Source organism: Manihot esculenta, chromosome 16, assembly GCF_001659605.2.
Source record: "Manihot esculenta cultivar AM560-2 chromosome 16, M.esculenta_v8, whole genome shotgun sequence".
Lineage (NCBI taxonomy): Eukaryota > Viridiplantae > Streptophyta > Magnoliopsida > Malpighiales > Euphorbiaceae > Manihot > Manihot esculenta.
This window is the reverse complement of record NC_035176.2, coordinates 31,047,944-31,063,879: the sequence shown is the minus strand read 5'-3', so window position 1 is coordinate 31,063,879 and position 15,936 is coordinate 31,047,944. Positions and strand designations below refer to the sequence as shown.

At 33.9% G+C, this 15,936-nt stretch overlaps 4 protein-coding genes across 5 annotated transcripts; 3 read left to right on the top strand and 1 right to left on the bottom strand.

The window, feature by feature from the left end:
* Window positions 1-474: 474 nt before the first annotated feature.
* On the top strand, window positions 475-2,988 carry LOC110604090 (40S ribosomal protein S15a-5). Its single transcript, XM_021742170.1, has 3 exons — window positions 475-681; window positions 2,206-2,366; window positions 2,499-2,988. The coding sequence occupies exons 1-3, from the start codon at window positions 552-554 to the stop codon at window positions 2,595-2,597; spliced, it is 390 nt and encodes a 129-aa protein (XP_021597862.1). The 5' UTR covers window positions 475-551; the 3' UTR covers window positions 2,598-2,988.
* A 1,803-nt stretch (window positions 2,989-4,791) lies between these two features.
* Window positions 4,792-8,120, top strand: LOC110604088 (subtilisin-like protease SBT5.3). Its single transcript, XM_021742169.2, has 10 exons — window positions 4,792-4,941; window positions 5,047-5,159; window positions 5,256-5,353; window positions 5,447-5,611; window positions 5,754-6,379; window positions 6,473-6,570; window positions 6,662-6,907; window positions 7,006-7,117; window positions 7,211-7,424; window positions 7,552-8,120. Exons 1-10 carry the CDS (start codon window positions 4,831-4,833, stop codon window positions 8,103-8,105), a joined length of 2,337 nt encoding a protein of 778 aa, XP_021597861.2. The 5' UTR covers window positions 4,792-4,830; the 3' UTR covers window positions 8,106-8,120.
* A 506-nt stretch (window positions 8,121-8,626) lies between these two features.
* Window positions 8,627-10,888, bottom strand: LOC110603107 (probable caffeoyl-CoA O-methyltransferase At4g26220). 2 transcript variants are annotated; one of them, XM_021740785.2, is made up of 6 exons: window positions 10,628-10,888; window positions 10,246-10,317; window positions 10,088-10,167; window positions 9,559-9,703; window positions 9,253-9,384; window positions 8,627-9,109 (listed from the first exon to the last, which is right to left on the bottom strand). In XM_021740785.2, exons 2-6 carry the CDS (start codon window positions 10,285-10,287, stop codon window positions 8,819-8,821), a joined length of 690 nt encoding a protein of 229 aa, XP_021596477.1. In that variant the 5' UTR covers window positions 10,288-10,317; window positions 10,628-10,888; the 3' UTR covers window positions 8,627-8,818. The 2 variants fall into 2 exon arrangements, with proteins under 2 accessions (XP_021596477.1, XP_043807827.1); XM_043951892.1 differs by lacking the exon at window positions 10,628-10,888 and having other exon boundaries at window positions 10,246-10,591.
* Window positions 10,889-13,921: 3,033 nt separating this feature from the next.
* LOC110603299 lies at window positions 13,922-15,397 on the top strand. The gene has a single exon (XM_021740994.1). It carries the CDS (start codon window positions 13,922-13,924, stop codon window positions 15,395-15,397), a length of 1,476 nt encoding a protein of 491 aa, XP_021596686.1.
* The last annotated feature ends 539 nt before the right edge of the window (window positions 15,398-15,936 follow it).

The window sequence follows — 15,936 nt, the reverse complement described above, 5'->3', positions numbered from 1 at the left end:
AATAAAAATAAATTAAAAATATATTTTTTATATCGAGGAGATAAAAATAAATAAATTTTAAAATTTTAAATTTAATTATATTAATTTTTAAAATTTTATATTAATTATAAAATAACTAAAATTTTTAACTTTATAATTAATAACATTTATTTATATAACATATAAATAAAATAAAATAATTTAAAATATATTTTTAATTTAAATTTGATATACTTACAATACAATTTATAATTTTAAAATTTTTTATTAATTTTTAAAATTTTTATTAATTTTTAAAATTTTAAATTAAATTACTATAAATTTTAAATATTTCATACAAATAAAACTAAAATTTAAAGATTTAGTTCGCTATTTGCTAATAGTTAATGAGTAATGATTTTTGTTTGAAGACGCGTGTGTACGCTACGCAGTACACGTGTAAGACTCTTTATAGAAACCCTCTTTTTCATAAAAATAACAAAAGAGCCACATAAACCCTTGTGCTGTTCTCAACATAGTTTCCCAAAGATCATCAGGTTTTAGGTTTAGTTCGTGAGACAGAGAGAGAAGAAATGGGGAGGAGGATATTGAATGATGCGTTGAGGGCAATAGTGAATGCAGAGAGGAGAGGGAAAGCCTCTGTGGAGTTGCAACCCATCTCTACTGTCATGTCTTCTTTCCTCAAGATCATGAAAGATCGAGGTAAATATAATCAATTTTTTACGGAAAGAAATTCCTCTGCTGTCCAATTATCTTCGAACTTGAATTTGTCTGTCAAATAAGAAAATGGATGTTTTTTCTTGCGTATTTAGGCATTTAGATCCCTTAATTGCTGACTTTTGGTTTTGGGATTTTTTAATCATGTGTGCATTCTACGGAAACATCTCCCACTTAACGTTGGGAACATTGGAAAATCTCTCTTTTGTAAATTATCTTTGTTCCTTGACATAGTATGAGCTCTCTGATTTTCGTACCTCAACGGAGCCAGCAACTGGAATAAGCGTGATTCCTTTCTACAGAGTTTACTTGTTTTCTTGTGGATTTGCCACATTTTTCACTTTCTGCATATCAATTTCGCGTTTTCTATGTTTCTTATCTGTCATATGTGTAACAACTTGGATTGTTCCATTTGGGCTGGTTTTGATTGTTGCAATATTAGACAACTTGATATGAGAGTGAATTATTTCCTCAGTTATGTTACAGTTGAGGTGGTCAGTCTAATTTCTTCTGCTGTGATTGACCTTTGTTAAATTGCTGGAAGGTGTGAAATACTAGAAATGTTGGGGAATCTTCGCTAATTGCAGTATAAGAACTTATATCTCATTGGCTGCCCGTTCCAAATTGACATGTTATCATTTCAATCAGTTTTTTAGTCTCTGGTAGTTGAGATTCAACATTCAAGATTAACCAAGTCATATACTACGAAGTTCAATCATACAGAAGCACAGGAACACATGCCAAAGCCAAAGTGAGATTGGGCTTGTTTGATTTTGCGTGCTTTCCCTGGTGTTGGCAGTAGATTATGCACTGATACTTGCACATTGCCTTTCTTGAACTGTTCTCAATAGATATTTTATTGTGATTTCATTTTTGTGTTATTGAACTGTGATTAAAGATATTATAGCATTGATGCTATAGCGATTATAGAGATAAATATCCATTTTTTGTGTTTTTTTTTACGTTTTTATAAGTTCATTTAGATGCTTTGGCCATTGGAAACCAGAACATTTCAAAATTAGGAAATTTTACTTTTTGCAAATGCATCTAAAGGGTGACTTTTGCTATTTCTTTTATTCTTTTGAGTTGTTTTGAACTAGCATAGTTAATTTTCTTATTTGTATTATTAATTTTCTGATTTTTTTTTTTTGGTTTTTTATTTCATTATTAGAACTATAACAACTAAGCTTTAATTCGAATCTAGTTGGAAGTGACTATGTTAGAAATAACATGCTAAAAATCCCACCAATATGTTCTATCCATATTTTGAATAAACACTTGCCTCACACCATTTTCTGCACTTGCATTTTTGTGTGGTGATGTACCCTTTGTTTTTGTGCACCTTGCTCCTTTGACAATAATTTTTATTTAAAAAATGAACCTGCTGACTGTCAGGTATATCACTGTCCTTCTGATTTATTCTAATTCATTTTACTTGAATGTTTTTTCATATTGCTGTTGTGTTTGCCATCATTTCAAGGCCTTTTTAACCTTGTGTGATATTTCTAGGATATATAAAAAATTTTCAGGTTTATGACCCACAGAGAGTCGGGAGGATAACAGTTGAACTACAAGGCAGGGTAAAAGATTGTCGGGCACTCACTTACAGGCAAGACATCAAGGCAAAGGATCTAGAAGCATACAGGTTGCGAATGCTTCCCACTCATCAGGTTGGTTTGGAATCTTTCGAAGTATTGTACGATCAAATAGACAAGTGTATTGCAATTTTGTTCATTTGATTTCAATCATTTCTGCAATTGGATTGCTTGCAATTGATATTTCTTTTAATTTCATTCATGCAGTATGGGTATGTCGTGATAACCACTCCAGATGGTGTATTGGACCATGAAGCAGCAATCAGCCGGAATGTAGGTGGTCAGGTTCTTGGTTACTTCCACTAGATGTCTGTGCTGCCATTGAACGATTCATGGGAGTTGATGGGCAAAAAGTCTATCACCTGCTGTTTCTTCAAGATCGAAAACTTAGTATCGAAAACTTAGTATCGAAGTGTGATGAATGGGAGAAACAATTGACCTCGCCAGTAACTGAGCTGCCATGAAAGACTCTGTAGCTGATCATACCTTCCAAAATTTTTAACTATACTAGATTTGTTTTGTTATCTATGACTCTTATACGCAAGTCCTTGGACGACGAACAAATGAGTGTTGCTATTTGGTGATTTTGTTTTATTAGCCTTTGTTGTGTTTGTCGCATAAGACGAGAAGACTTGAGTTTGGTCTGTCAATCTTCGTTCTTGTAATGCGAAAAATAAATTTCCAATTGGTTAGATCATACGTGATCCTCTCATATGCGACTGGCTGATGGATCCTCTTAACAGGTAAGTTATTGGTTGAACCTCGTGGTCGGCGTTGCGAGATCACGGCAGAATTTTATTTCAATCACATTATAAATAAATAAAAATAATAAGTATAACGAATTAGAAAAGAGTTAAACAAATATTTGAAAAGCTATTAAATAAATTAAATTATAAGATTTAATGAGACAAATATTATTCGAATTAAATTTAATTTATTTAAAAAATTAAATTAAATGAAAATTTATCAAATTAAGCCTCAAATATCTTATAAAGGATTAGCTCCTTCATTATCCAATAAACAATGTATAAATATGTTAAAGTATGAATTTTTTATTTGATGTTCTCAATAAAAAAAATGGTTTTTTTTTTTTTGAAATAGAGGTGGGGAGTCGAACCTTTGACCTCACAAGGCTAAAAGGATGCACTTTCCACCAGGCTAAGCCTCGAAAATACTTAAAATTAATTGAAATGTTTTTTTTTTTATGTTAAATATATATTTTCACTTGTGTATTAATTGAAATTAATATATTAAATACTTGAATTAGAATCTTAACTTATCTACCATCTGAATTTACTAAAATTATAATAATTAAATAAAAATTAATCATATATATTACTCATGATTTATTTTAAAAAAATTATTATTAATAACATATATTTTGAATTAAATATTAAAAGATAATTTAAATTCTTATTTAGAAAAAAGAAAGGACTAACGATGGAGTGTATTAAATATAAAATAAAATTAAATACGGTGCTAATATTTCATTTATATACTAATTATAATGTAAAAAAAAAAGAAAATGGATAAAATATTTGAACAGTTAAAAAATTTAAAAATGAGAAAGATTATGGGATATTATGATTTTTTTTTAAAGTTTAAGTTTATATATTTAATAAAATTAATATTTAAGGGATAAATTTTAAATAATAAAGGAGCATAAATATTTTCTGGGCCACCAAAAAAAATTCTATTTTTTAAAAATTCAAATCGATGGTCTTCTAACAATGCGTTGAATGCGCTATGAGGAATATGATTAAAAATTACAACATTGACGCTAACAAAATATTGAAAAATTCTGATTAAGAAAGATCCTAAACATTTTGAACTTTTCCTATTGAATCCTCCAACTTAAACGATGTCTTATTGGGTCTTATTATTTTTTTATTTAATATTATTAATTTCTAGTTCAGTAGCAAAAGAATCTAGATGTAGAAAAATAATAAAATAAATCTAAAAATATTTATATCATATATTAATCCTTTATCTATTTTCACCTATTTAAGTTTTTGACATTTTTTTTTTTTTTTGAAAATGAAAGAAATATTTATGTCACGGGTGTCCCTCTCCCATCTCCCGAGCCCACACGGCCCAGAGCCTGAAGTCCGACCCTCCCGTGATCCATTCCATTGGCCTCACAACCGCCGGGCAGGATTTGTCCCAAGACCTCACGAGGCCAATGGGATTTGGCCTAATATTCCCCACATAGGAATATTAGGTCGCCTCCCCCACCACTCGAACCCAAGACCTCCACATAAGAGTCCGGCGTTACGAGGGTGAGTACCAATTGTTCCAATGGGTAGTAAGCGCTCGATTTTGGCAGTTAAGAAGAGTGATCAGGTCATAATTTGACTAGTATTGAAATCCAATATATTAATAGGTTTCTTATTGGAGTTGGTGTGCTGCAATGTTAGTTTAATTTTTCTCCTCTAGATCTGTCCATAACTTGAAGACTTTTTCAATGATAGTCATAAATTTATAAAAGGGACAACCGGACAAACTATAATCTCACATTGTGAATTAATTAGTAGATTAAATGGATCAGCTACAAGCTATGAGGATCTCTTGTCATTCATCTATGTCTCTTTTGCTTCTCTTCTTCCTTTTCTCTTCTCTGCAGATCAGCCCAACGCAGGCTGCCAAAAAGGCAAGCAATTTATGCTTTTCATTCTTTTTTACTTGTTTTTCTCATGATTTGCTTGTTCACTGTGATAACTAATGCTCACGTTCTTATGTTTATTATGTTGTTCAGTCTTATGTGGTGTACTTGGGAAGGAATTCTCATGGATCTGAACCTTCTTCTGCATTGGATATCAATGGAAAGACCGAGTCTTACTATGAGTTATTGGGTTCTTGCATGAAAAGGTGACGCATGCAGCTATATATATATACACACACACTCTTGTATCTCGTTGTCTTCTATTTGGGATGTTAATGCAATGGTCTTGATGAAACATGCAGCAAGGATAAGGCAAAGGAAGCAATATTTTATTCGTATTCTAGTTATATCAATGGCTTTGCTGCAACACTTGAAGATGGAGAACTCGATGAAATCTCAAGTAATGAAATGGCTTTGGCAGATTCATTATATTTTCGGACATTTTGTTTTTTCCCACGTTGTTTTTTATTCATTTATTTCCTTGTCCAATCAGAACGGCCAGAAGTGGTATCAGTTTTTCCTAATGAAGCGAACCAATTGCATACGACAAGATCGTGGGAGTTTCTTGGACTTGAGAGAAATGGACAAATTCCACCTGAATCTATCTGGGTTAAGGCAAGATTTGGTGAAGATGTAATTATTGGAAATCTTGACACTGGTACTATTCACATCCTTCCTCTTCTGCTTCATTTTCCTTTTCTTTTCTCTAGTGTGAAATAGTAGTGCGAACACGCGATGGAGATTCGGTTTAGGCAAGAATTGCCCAATAATCAAACGGAATTTGACTTTCACATATACAGGTGTCTGGCCGGAGTCAGAAAGCTTCAGTGATGAAGGGATGGGGCCTATTCCATCAAAGTGGAAAGGATATTGCGATTCAAATGATGGAGTTAGATGCAACAGGAAGCTGATTGGTGCGAGATACTTTAACAAGGGCTTCCAAGCTGCTATAGGCCAGCCACTTAATTCATCCTATAACACTGCACGAGATACTGATGGTCATGGCACTCACACTCTCGCTACAGCAGGTGGACGCTTTGTTTCAGGAGCCAACTTCTTGGGCTCAGCCAATGGAACTGTAAAGGGAGGGTCACCTAATGCCCGAGTTGCTTCCTACAAGGTTTGCTGGCCAACTTGCTATGATGCTGATATATTGGCTGCCTTCGACGCTGCAATTCAAGATGGGGTTGATATCTTGTCAGTTTCACTTGGAAGTCGTCCTCGCCATTACTTTGGTCATGGAATTTCAGTTGGGTCTTTTCATGCTGTTAAGAATGGGATTCTTGTAGTTTGCTCTGCAGGGAATTCTGGGCCATCACCTGGGACTGCGTCTAATGTAGCTCCCTGGATTCTCACAGTTGCAGCAAGCACAATTGATCGAGATTTTCCATCCAATGTTGTCCTTGGAAACAACAAACTATTCAAGGTTTGCATCTAGTGGATAATCTTATTTAATTAATTAACTATTGATGTTTCATATATGAGCTTAAAGAACAGAGTTTGTTTTTTCTCTTATCAGGGCCTGAGTTTCAATACCAATAGTTTACCTGCCAGGAAGTATTATCCCTTGGTTTATTCTGTGGATGCTAAAGCTGCCAATGTCTCTGCTAGAAAGGCGTAAGGAGACTGATTCGTATTCTTTTATCAAATTGTTCGCTGTTTATTCAACTATACATTATTTTTCTTACCTTTTCTCTGTGCTTGCCAGACAAGTCTGCGCTCCTAATTCTCTAGAACCAGAAAAAGTAAAAGGGAAAATTGTGTACTGTCTTCGGGACTTTTCTGCTTTAGACGTTGAGAGGAGCTGGGTGGTTGCTCAGGCTGGTGGCATTGGGTTGATCCTCGGTAATCAGTTCCCTGAAATGACGATCTCCCCTCGAGCCCACTTTCTTCCTACTTCTGCCGTCTCCGCAGCCGATGGCCACTCTATTTTAGCTTATCTGTACAGCACAAGGTAAGCTTTCTGTGCTAACTAGTCCAATCTGTCAGTCTCTCCTTATGCAGCAATTCAATATTGTATAAAATATTTTCATTATTTTTCTGCTTGTTCAGGTCTCCAGTAGCTTATATAAGCGGTGCTACAGAAGTTGGAGGTGTGGCTGCTCCTATGATGGCTTCATTTTCATCTACTGGTCCAAATGCAATCAACCCAGAGATTCTCAAGGCAAGATATCAACAGCAGCATTACTTATTGCCTGTAATTTAGTCGTTATGATCTTCACTTAAGCCATAACGAATTTTGTACTGAAAATTTCAGCCTGATATCACTGCTCCTGGAGTCCATATATTAGCTGCCTATACAGAAGCTTCAGGGCCTTCTTCTCTAACAGTTGACCAGCGCCATCTCCCATTCAACATTATATCTGGTACTTCAATGTCCTGTCCCCATGTTTCTGGAATTGCTGGTCTTCTCAAAAGCGTGCATCCAGATTGGAGTCCTGCTGCAATCAAGTCAGCAATTATGACCACAGGTAGTATCCTCATAACTTTTCTTTCCTTTCTCTCCTATTCCAGGAAGGATCTGAAATTTTAGCAGTAATCTTTCTGTTGATTTCATATATTAACGACAAATCTTGTCTGCTGTTAATGATGTTTCAGCAAGAACTAGAAGCAACACCAGACAACCGATTGTCACTGCTTTTCTCGACGAGGCAAGCCCATTCGACTATGGCTCAGGGCATATCTGGCCAAGCCGAGCAATGGACCCTGGCTTAGTTTATGACTTGACCACCAAAGATTATCTGAACTTCCTGTGCTCCATTGGCTACAATGCAACTCAAATGTCAGTGTTTGCTGAGGGACCATACAACTGCCCATCAAAAAACACTAGCTTGTTGGATTTAAACTATCCATCAATCACTGTCCCTAATCTCTCAGGGAAAGTCACAGTGACTCGAACCTTAAAGAATGTGGGAACTCCAGGCTTATACACGGCTCGCATCAATGCACCTCAAGGAATTACAGTGAAGGTTGAACCAATGAGATTGAAATTCAACAAGACAACTGAAGAGAAGAGTTTCAAGGTAACACTAAAAGCTGAGAAAAAAGGGAACAATTTTGGTTATTCATTCGGTTGGCTCTTATGGTCAGATGGGTTACACAACGTACGGAGTCCCATAGTGGTGAAGAAGAAAGATGCAAGCTCAGCTTAAATTTAATTTTTTTTTTTTAATTTTTTTCTATCGTATTCTTGAGATCAATAAATTTGTTGAATTCTTCTGAAATTTGTTCAATTTTTATAATCAAGCAACAATAAATAAGCACATGGCAAGGAATTTAAATTATGTCTACTTATTTGTTGAGAAGACTTTTGTGATTCTGTGTTGATTCTTTCATGTGGGGGATTTGAGATTAGCAAACAAGAAAACATTATTTCAAATGCTAATTAAAAAGAAAAAAAGATATTGTTGTTTTAGAATTTATATGGCTAAAAGATATCAATTTTTAAAAATTAATTTTCAATATTTTCTAATTAATATATTTAAAAATGTTTTAATCAATAGCGATTGCAGTTCCAATAATAACATTAAGAGATATTAAAAGATAAATTAAAACTTCAAAAACATTATAATGAATTTTTTAAAATTAAAAAATCGATTAATAAATTTGTTCATGTCACATACTAAACTTGATCTAGATTCATAAAATTGCACCTTCAAAATAATAGGGATCATTGCAGAAGCTAGCTAATTTATTTAAATTTTTTCAACACAAATGATGGGATTCTCGACATCAATGTTTACAGCCAAACAGGAGTTTCTGCATATTAGAATATCAGTGTATTTGAATTTTGTAAATAACTCTGGTACTTAAAGCTCTATAATAAAGAACGACTAATATACATTTAGAGTTCGAGCAAAAAAGATCAGTAAAGTCTCCTGCAGATGGTGATTCCATCACCCAGGGAAGCATGTGAAATTTGGACACGAGAATCAGCTGCAAGCAATTTGTTAAGGTCAATTGTAAGCTGTCTGCCCATTTTCATAGCCTCTGGAGCTGAATCTTCAGGCATAGCAACTGTCCCTCCCCAGAGAGTGTTATCATAGACTATGATCCCACCCACCTTTAGCAATTTAAGTAGCCTCTCATGGTAGTTCCAGTAATTGACTTTATCAGCATCAACAAAAGCAAAGTCAAAACTGCCTTCATTTCCATACTGTAGTAATTCCAGAAACCCACGCACCCAAAAAAGAAAAACAAAATCAATTGGAGTTCTAACTGAAACCAAATTCAATATCAAACGAAACTATTACAAGGTATGAAGAAAGATTATGGAAATTTGGTACGTGGCGTACTTACATCTTTCAGTAACTTATCAAGAATTGGTAGGGCCTCGGATTCTATGAAGTCAATTTTGTGTTCAACCCCAGCTCTTCTTATAATTGGCAGTCCTATCTCATACGTCTCACGATTGACATCTATTGCTGTAACCTGCAGTACTTTGAAAAATTTTCAGAAGAGGAACAAGAAAGATAGTCTTCTGAAAGAAACAATCTGAAGAGCAACTCTACACACAAGGTTGAGCTAATCTTAATGTGTTAGATTACACAGGTATACAAACAATTTGGTCTGGTAGAAGACTGCTCCAGATGATGTATCTCTTACCTTTCCGTCCTCGGGGATAGAAAGAGCAGTGAGGAGAAGGGAGTATCCAGTGAAGACTCCCACTTCTATAGTCTTTTTTGCATTTACGAGTTGCAAGAGCATGGCTATCAACTGACCAGCATCTGGAGAAGTAGCCATTGCAGCCCTGAAGAATCACAAGCTCATTAACCTTCAAAAAGTGAACCATACAATGAAAATGCAATGACCACCTAAAAACGCCACTAATATAAAAGGCCAACTAATTTTTCATTGAGAAGTTTGACCATACTTTTACTTTCACAATTAAATCTTTAATTTAGTCACAATTCAAGTATATTTGCAATTTACCTTATATTTGAATCGTTAGGATGTGCAACCAAATAGATAATCAAAAGATGCAAATCAAAAGTCCTAAATTTCAGGTATATTTAAGATAAACCCATAGATCCAAACAAATTTATTGGGAAGTTGATTTGAATAGTAAGATTTGACTACAAAGATTCAAAGTATAAGAGAGAGAGAGAGAGAGAGAGAGAGAGAGAGAGATTACCTTGGGTGGTTCGCGGTGACATTCCTTAGATCCGTGAGATGCTGTGGTTCTCGTGGGTACACACTAGTCTCCAGGACATACTGGCACCAAGCTGGACCGTGAGATAACAATCAAGCATGCAAAATGAAAAACAGGAAGAAGGATTTGCTACACAATACCCGATACAACTCTTCATTCTTTAACAAACCCTTCGATTCCATGGCACTCAAACTGCTTCACGCTATTTTAGTCTGTTCAAACCATCAAATCGATCTCAGTTTAATCACAAATCAACTAGTATCGGCCATAGCATTCGCTAAAAGCAATCAAATTTTCTGATGAACTGGAAAATGCAATACATTTACAAGCACCAGGAAACAGAGAACTCTTATGGATACTGAATGATTTCCAGAAAAATTAAGAGGTTATTGACCATCTTCAACATCTTTAACCAAATGACAAGAAGAGAAAATCTTATTGATTAACAATTAAAATTAAAATTTAAAACTAATTAAGCAAGTAGACAGTGGATTTGCAGTATGAAAGACAGAGAAAGGGTACCTGGCCGGCCTTTTCGTCACGGGAAAATAGACAGCAGGCTAATACCATTTTAAATAGATTGTTAGGTAGGACAAAATAAATAAATAAAAATTAAAAAAAAATCGCGGGGTAGGTAGGATTTATGCAACAGTTCTATTCAAGAGGCAAATCCATTCATTTTCTTTTACTTTTCTCACCGGTGGCAAACCCTTAATCAGAGCATATCTCAATCCATCAAGATATGGTTTAGCAGAAACTTTTCTAGCAATTGCTGATATAATTTGCGTTCAACAAAACTTCCAATAATTTGAGCTTTCTCCTGAGTGCTTGGGCTTTTTACAAAATTAGGGGTTGGGAAAAACTTATTTCCCATTTTGGTGTTCGCCCGCCAGGTGGCGGGCAAAAAGTGAGTCTGGCGCTTCTTTGAGAAGCGCCAGACGCTGGCGCCTCTCAAAGAGGCGCCAGACGCTGGCGCCTCTCAAAGAGGCGCCAGACTGAGTCTTGGCGCCTCTCAAAGAGGCGCCAGCGTGGCTGGACGCTTCGGGAAGCGAAGCCTGCCGCTTCAGGTCACGCTGGCGCCTCGGGAAGTTTCGCCTGACGCTTCCCGAGGCGCCTCGGGACATATACCTGGCGCCTCTTTAAGAGGCGCCAACCCCCCCTTCCCCAACCCCATAAATACCCCCTCCACCACCCCCTCCATCACCGTTTTGATTTCCAGCTTCCTTAATCTCCTTCGTATTTATCTCCCTTTGACTCTAATTTCCTTCTCCCCTTTTTCATATTTTTCCTCTGCTTTTACTTATTTATTTTCTGATAATTTATTTTCACACTTTTTTATTATCTTTTTTTTCTGTTTTAATTAATTTATGGCTTATATTTATGTTGTTCCAAAAGTTTTACGAGGTAAATTAGCTAAAAATAGAGTGAAAAAAATGTGGAAAGAAATATATAAATTAAGAATGGATTCTGAAAATAATTTTTTTCAACATGTTTTATGGCTTAATTATCATTTGCAAGAAATAATTTGCTCTGGTTATAATATCCAGAATATAGAAATGATTAATGTTTTGATCGAAACAGTTCCGTTATGTTATTTTAAAATTTTAAATTTTATTTGGTCAAAATCTGAAATTAAAAATTATTCTGATATTGTTAATTATTATTTTCGTATTTATGAAAAATTAGATTATGTACCTTGGATGCGTCTGCAACATAGTCTTCCTATTTCGCAAAAAGAATTCTGTAAAAGAGAGAATAAGAGATTAAGAGGTACGTATTTATTTAAATTTAATATTTAATGTAATGTATATTTTTAACTTTATATTGACTGACTTATTAATTTCAGGAGGAGGTGAACGTACCAGTTATAAAGCGAATATGTATGATTACTTGGAACAAAGAAAGGGAAGAATATTTAAATCCGCTAAACGTTGAAGCGAAGGTCGCAAATTTGGAAAATGTAAAAATAAATAGAAAAATAAAAATATATGTAATGAGTTAGTATTTTAAATTTGTATTATCTTTTTTATTTTAAAATGTATATTTTGTTGTGTTATATATATTTAATATTAATATTTTTATTCTAAATTTTGTTGTTACAATTTGGTTTAATACTAACTTAAAAACTGGCTTTATAATGAAAAGTATAAAATATAATATGGAAGTAATTAATCTTAAATAATAAGGTTTAAAATCAAATAATATATATTTAATTTAATTGTAATTAATTATAAATGCATTGAAAAATTATAGTATATTGCACATTATTATATAATTAATGAGAAAAAAAAATTAAACGACGATAATTAATTAATGATAATTAATTTTTTTATTCATTTTAAAATTTTTATATGAAGTATTATAATCACAAAAAATATAAGGCCAATAAATAACAAAAATTATAATTTGTAAACATGTCGTTTATTAATTAATTTAGAAGTAAAAAAGTAAAAAAAAAAAAAAAAGTTGGCCATGCATATTGCATGGCCAACGTCCTGCCGTAATGCCTAGAACAGTTCTCGGCGGCACTTAAAGTGCCGCCAAGAATTGTTCATGGCATCACGCCTCTGCCATGAAGAGACTTCTCTTCATGGCAGAGATTCTCTGCCATGAAGAGATTGAAGAGTTTTGGCGCCACTTAAAATGGCGCCCAACTTCTCTTCTCTCTTTTCATGGCAGAGATTCTCTGCCATGAAGAGGGGGGCCGATATAAAGCATTCTGGCGCCACTTAGAGTGGCGCCAGAATGCTGTCCCGAGGCGTCAAGACGCCTCGGGACTGATAGCAAGCATGCTGGCGCCACTTAAAGTGGCGCCAGAATGCTGTCCCGAGGCGTGCTGACGCCTCGGGACTGATACACAGCATTCTTCTGGCGCCACTTTAACTGGCGCCAGGATGGTGCTGAGAAACCTGGCGCCGCTTTAACTGGCGCCAGGTTTCCATTTATATGCCCCCTTCATCTCACGTAAAGATCAGAAACTCTCCTCACAAACTCTCCTCACATTTACTCTCCTCCATTACTCAAAAACCCTCGTTTCAATTTTAAAGAATTTATAAAGGTTAGTTATATTTATTTAATACTTTGTATAGTATAATAAAATTATTAGTATGCACTAATTTTTATTACATAATATATTTATTTCAATTGATGTTACTTTTAATTTTGTTTAATTAATACATAAGAACCATTGATTAGGAAAAATTAGACTTATCTTCATATTTAATTTTTTTTTTATGGTTGCTGCAATAATTTTAGGTTATTTAATTTTTTTTGTATATTATAAAATAAGATTTTAGATCTCTATGTGGGAAAGAGAAACATGAAAGATAAAATATGTCTTAGAATAAAATGTAAAATAAATAATAAAAAAAATAGTTTTTTTTAATTTGTGTTTATTTAGAAATCTGCTGTGGTAAAAAATATTTAATATTATTTCAAAAATAATGTCTAAAATGATGCGTATATTAAAATTTTTAGAAAATTTAGGATAAAATTATCCTTATTTTTTCAGAAAATTGACCTTAACAACTATGAATAATATATATATTATTTTTAATGGCAGTAAAATTATTAGAATTGTAAGTTAAAAAAAATTTAATTATTATTTCAAAATTTTTAAATTAATCTTTATTTAACTGTTGATATTGCAGTTTGGGGTACAATTTTCATTGTAAGACTATAAGATCGAATTATTCAAAACAAACAGGTATGAGTAATTATATTGCACTTAAATATATTGTACTTATTTTTCAATGTTAATTAAATACTTACTTAATCTTTGTTTTGTTTGAAATGCCTATGATAGATTTGACAAAAATGAGTTTTCCGACATATGGAATTGTACACTGGGATGGTAATGTTATTAGAACCGAATTAGGTTACGACTATGTTGGTGGCCAGCACCTTTTTTTCCGTATTAATCGAAGGTTGAATTATGAGGATCTTTTTATGAAAATAGTTCGTTCTACAAATTTGTTAGACCACAACGAATTTATATGCAAGATTGAATATAGAAAACCAATTATTAATGATAACGATTACAAATTTGAACTAGTTAAGCTGCTGAACGATGCCGATGTAGAGATGATGTTCGATTACGTCAGTAGTCTAGGGTCTGAGAGCATAGTCTTTTATGTCGATGTCGTTAGAGATATTCATAGAAATGAGAACGATGATTGTGCTGGTCCCTCTTATACTGATCCGAAGACGAGGTCACACTGTATTTTGCATTCGAATATTGATGAGCAAGACAAAATTATAGTCAGTCCAATTAGTCTGTTTTGTACTGAAGACTTAAACTTTAATGCTGTTGATAGTGTTGTTAATGAAGTTGTGGATGAAGTTGATGAATATGTTGACTCAGAGAGATTATCTGATTCTGACATTAACGAGTACGAAAGTGGTTGGATTGAGGACGACGAATTATTATCAGGTGATGATAATGTTATTGCTCAGTATACTAATCCTATTTTGCCACTAGTTCATCCACCGCCATTTTCAGAAATAGATTTTGAATTAATGCGTGTGGACCCTTATGCAAAGCCACCGACTGATATGTTTTGGAGTCCGAATATGGAGTTTTCTGTTGGAATGATTTTTCCAAACAGAGATGCTGTCATGGCAGCAGCTAAGGAATATCATTTGCATAGACATCATCAGTTTTGTTGTTATGAGACAAAGAGAAAAACATATAGTATTATATGCAAGAATAAAAAACATAACTGTAAATGGCATATGCGTGCTTCAATGAAGGAGGGATCTGAGGTTTGGAAAATTGTATCGTATAATGGGCCGCACACTTGTTCAAATGCAATTGTTGAAAAAGACCATCCTCAATTGGATAATAAATTTTTATGTAAATTTATTTTGCCTATGATAGAAGAACAACCACAAATTAAAATCAAAACACTTCAGGCTGAAGTTAGAGATAAAATTGGATATGAACCTTCATATTCAAAAACGTGGAAGGCAAAACAATTTGCAATTAGGAAAATTTTTGGTGGATGGGATGAATCGTATGGAAGGCTTCGTAAGTACATGAATGCAGTGTGCCACTTCAATCCTGGTTCGATCTTCATAATTGAAGATGATCCCCATTACATAAATGATCGTTTGGATCGTACTTCTCGTGTATTTGATCGTATGTTTTGGGCTTATCGTCAATCTATTGAAGGATTCAAGCATTGTCGACCAGTAATTTTTGTTGACGGGCGTCGATACAACACAAGACGATCAAATGAGAGGAGACCACAACATTGTGGCACCGGCGGTCATTTACATGGTTATCATTAGAAATATTTGCGAATATTGTGAATTAATTTATGTATAATTAAATTTTAATTGTTAATTAATACTTCTTATTTCTTTAAGTATTATATTATTAGTTTTAATATTTTCTATTTCTTTAAGTATATTATTAGTTTAAGTATATATAAATACCATAATATTAATTTTGTAATTATAATATATTCAAAAAATAATATATATATATTTTTTTAATTTATTATTATAATATATTTAAAAAAAAAAGCCACGCTTGCCGCCTCTTTGAGAGGCGCCAAGCATGCCTGGCGCCTCTCAAAGAGGCGCCAGGGGCCGAACTTGACACTGGCGCCTCTCAAAGAGGCGCCAAGACTCAGCGTCTGGCGCTTCTCAAAGAAGCGCCAGACTCACTTTTTGCCCGCCACCTGGCAGGCGAACACCAAAATGGGAAATAAGTTTTCCCCAACTCCAAAATGGGAAATAAGTTTTCCCCCACCCCTAATTTTGTAAAAAGCCCTGAGTGCTTTTTAGAGTAATTATTGGATTCTTGAGTTTTGATAATGAAATTT

What these genes read in the sequence shown, in the direction of transcription:
- LOC110604090 (XM_021742170.1), top strand. Translation starts at nt 552, where the DNA reads ATGGGGAGGAGGATATTGAATGATGCGTTGAGGGCAATAGTGAATGCA. An exon ending in CAAGATCATGAAAGATCGAG is followed by an intron (nt 682 to 2,205) that starts GTAAATATAATC and finishes TGATATTTCTAG; the next exon opens with GATATATAAAAAATTTTCAG. An exon ending in GAATGCTTCCCACTCATCAG is followed by an intron (nt 2,367 to 2,498) that starts GTTGGTTTGGAA and finishes TCATTCATGCAG; the next exon opens with TATGGGTATGTCGTGATAAC.
- LOC110604088 (XM_021742169.2), top strand. Translation starts at nt 4,831, where the DNA reads ATGGATCAGCTACAAGCTATGAGGATCTCTTGTCATTCATCTATGTCT. An exon ending in GAAACAACAAACTATTCAAG is followed by an intron (nt 6,380 to 6,472) that starts GTTTGCATCTAG and finishes TTCTCTTATCAG; the next exon opens with GGCCTGAGTTTCAATACCAA. An exon ending in GTCAGCAATTATGACCACAG is followed by an intron (nt 7,425 to 7,551) that starts GTAGTATCCTCA and finishes ATGATGTTTCAG; the next exon opens with CAAGAACTAGAAGCAACACC.
- LOC110603107 (XM_021740785.2), bottom strand. Translation starts at nt 10,287, where the DNA reads ATGGAATCGAAGGGTTTGTTAAAGAATGAAGAGTTGTATCGG. An exon ending in CTATCCCCGAGGACGGAAAG is followed by an intron (nt 9,385 to 9,558) that starts GTAAGAGATACA and finishes AAAGTACTGCAG; the next exon opens with GTTACAGCAATAGATGTCAA. An exon ending in TTGATAAGTTACTGAAAGAT is followed by an intron (nt 9,110 to 9,252) that starts GTAAGTACGCCA and finishes GAATTACTACAG; the next exon opens with TATGGAAATGAAGGCAGTTT.
- LOC110603299 (XM_021740994.1), top strand. Translation starts at nt 13,922, where the DNA reads ATGAGTTTTCCGACATATGGAATTGTACACTGGGATGGTAATGTTATT.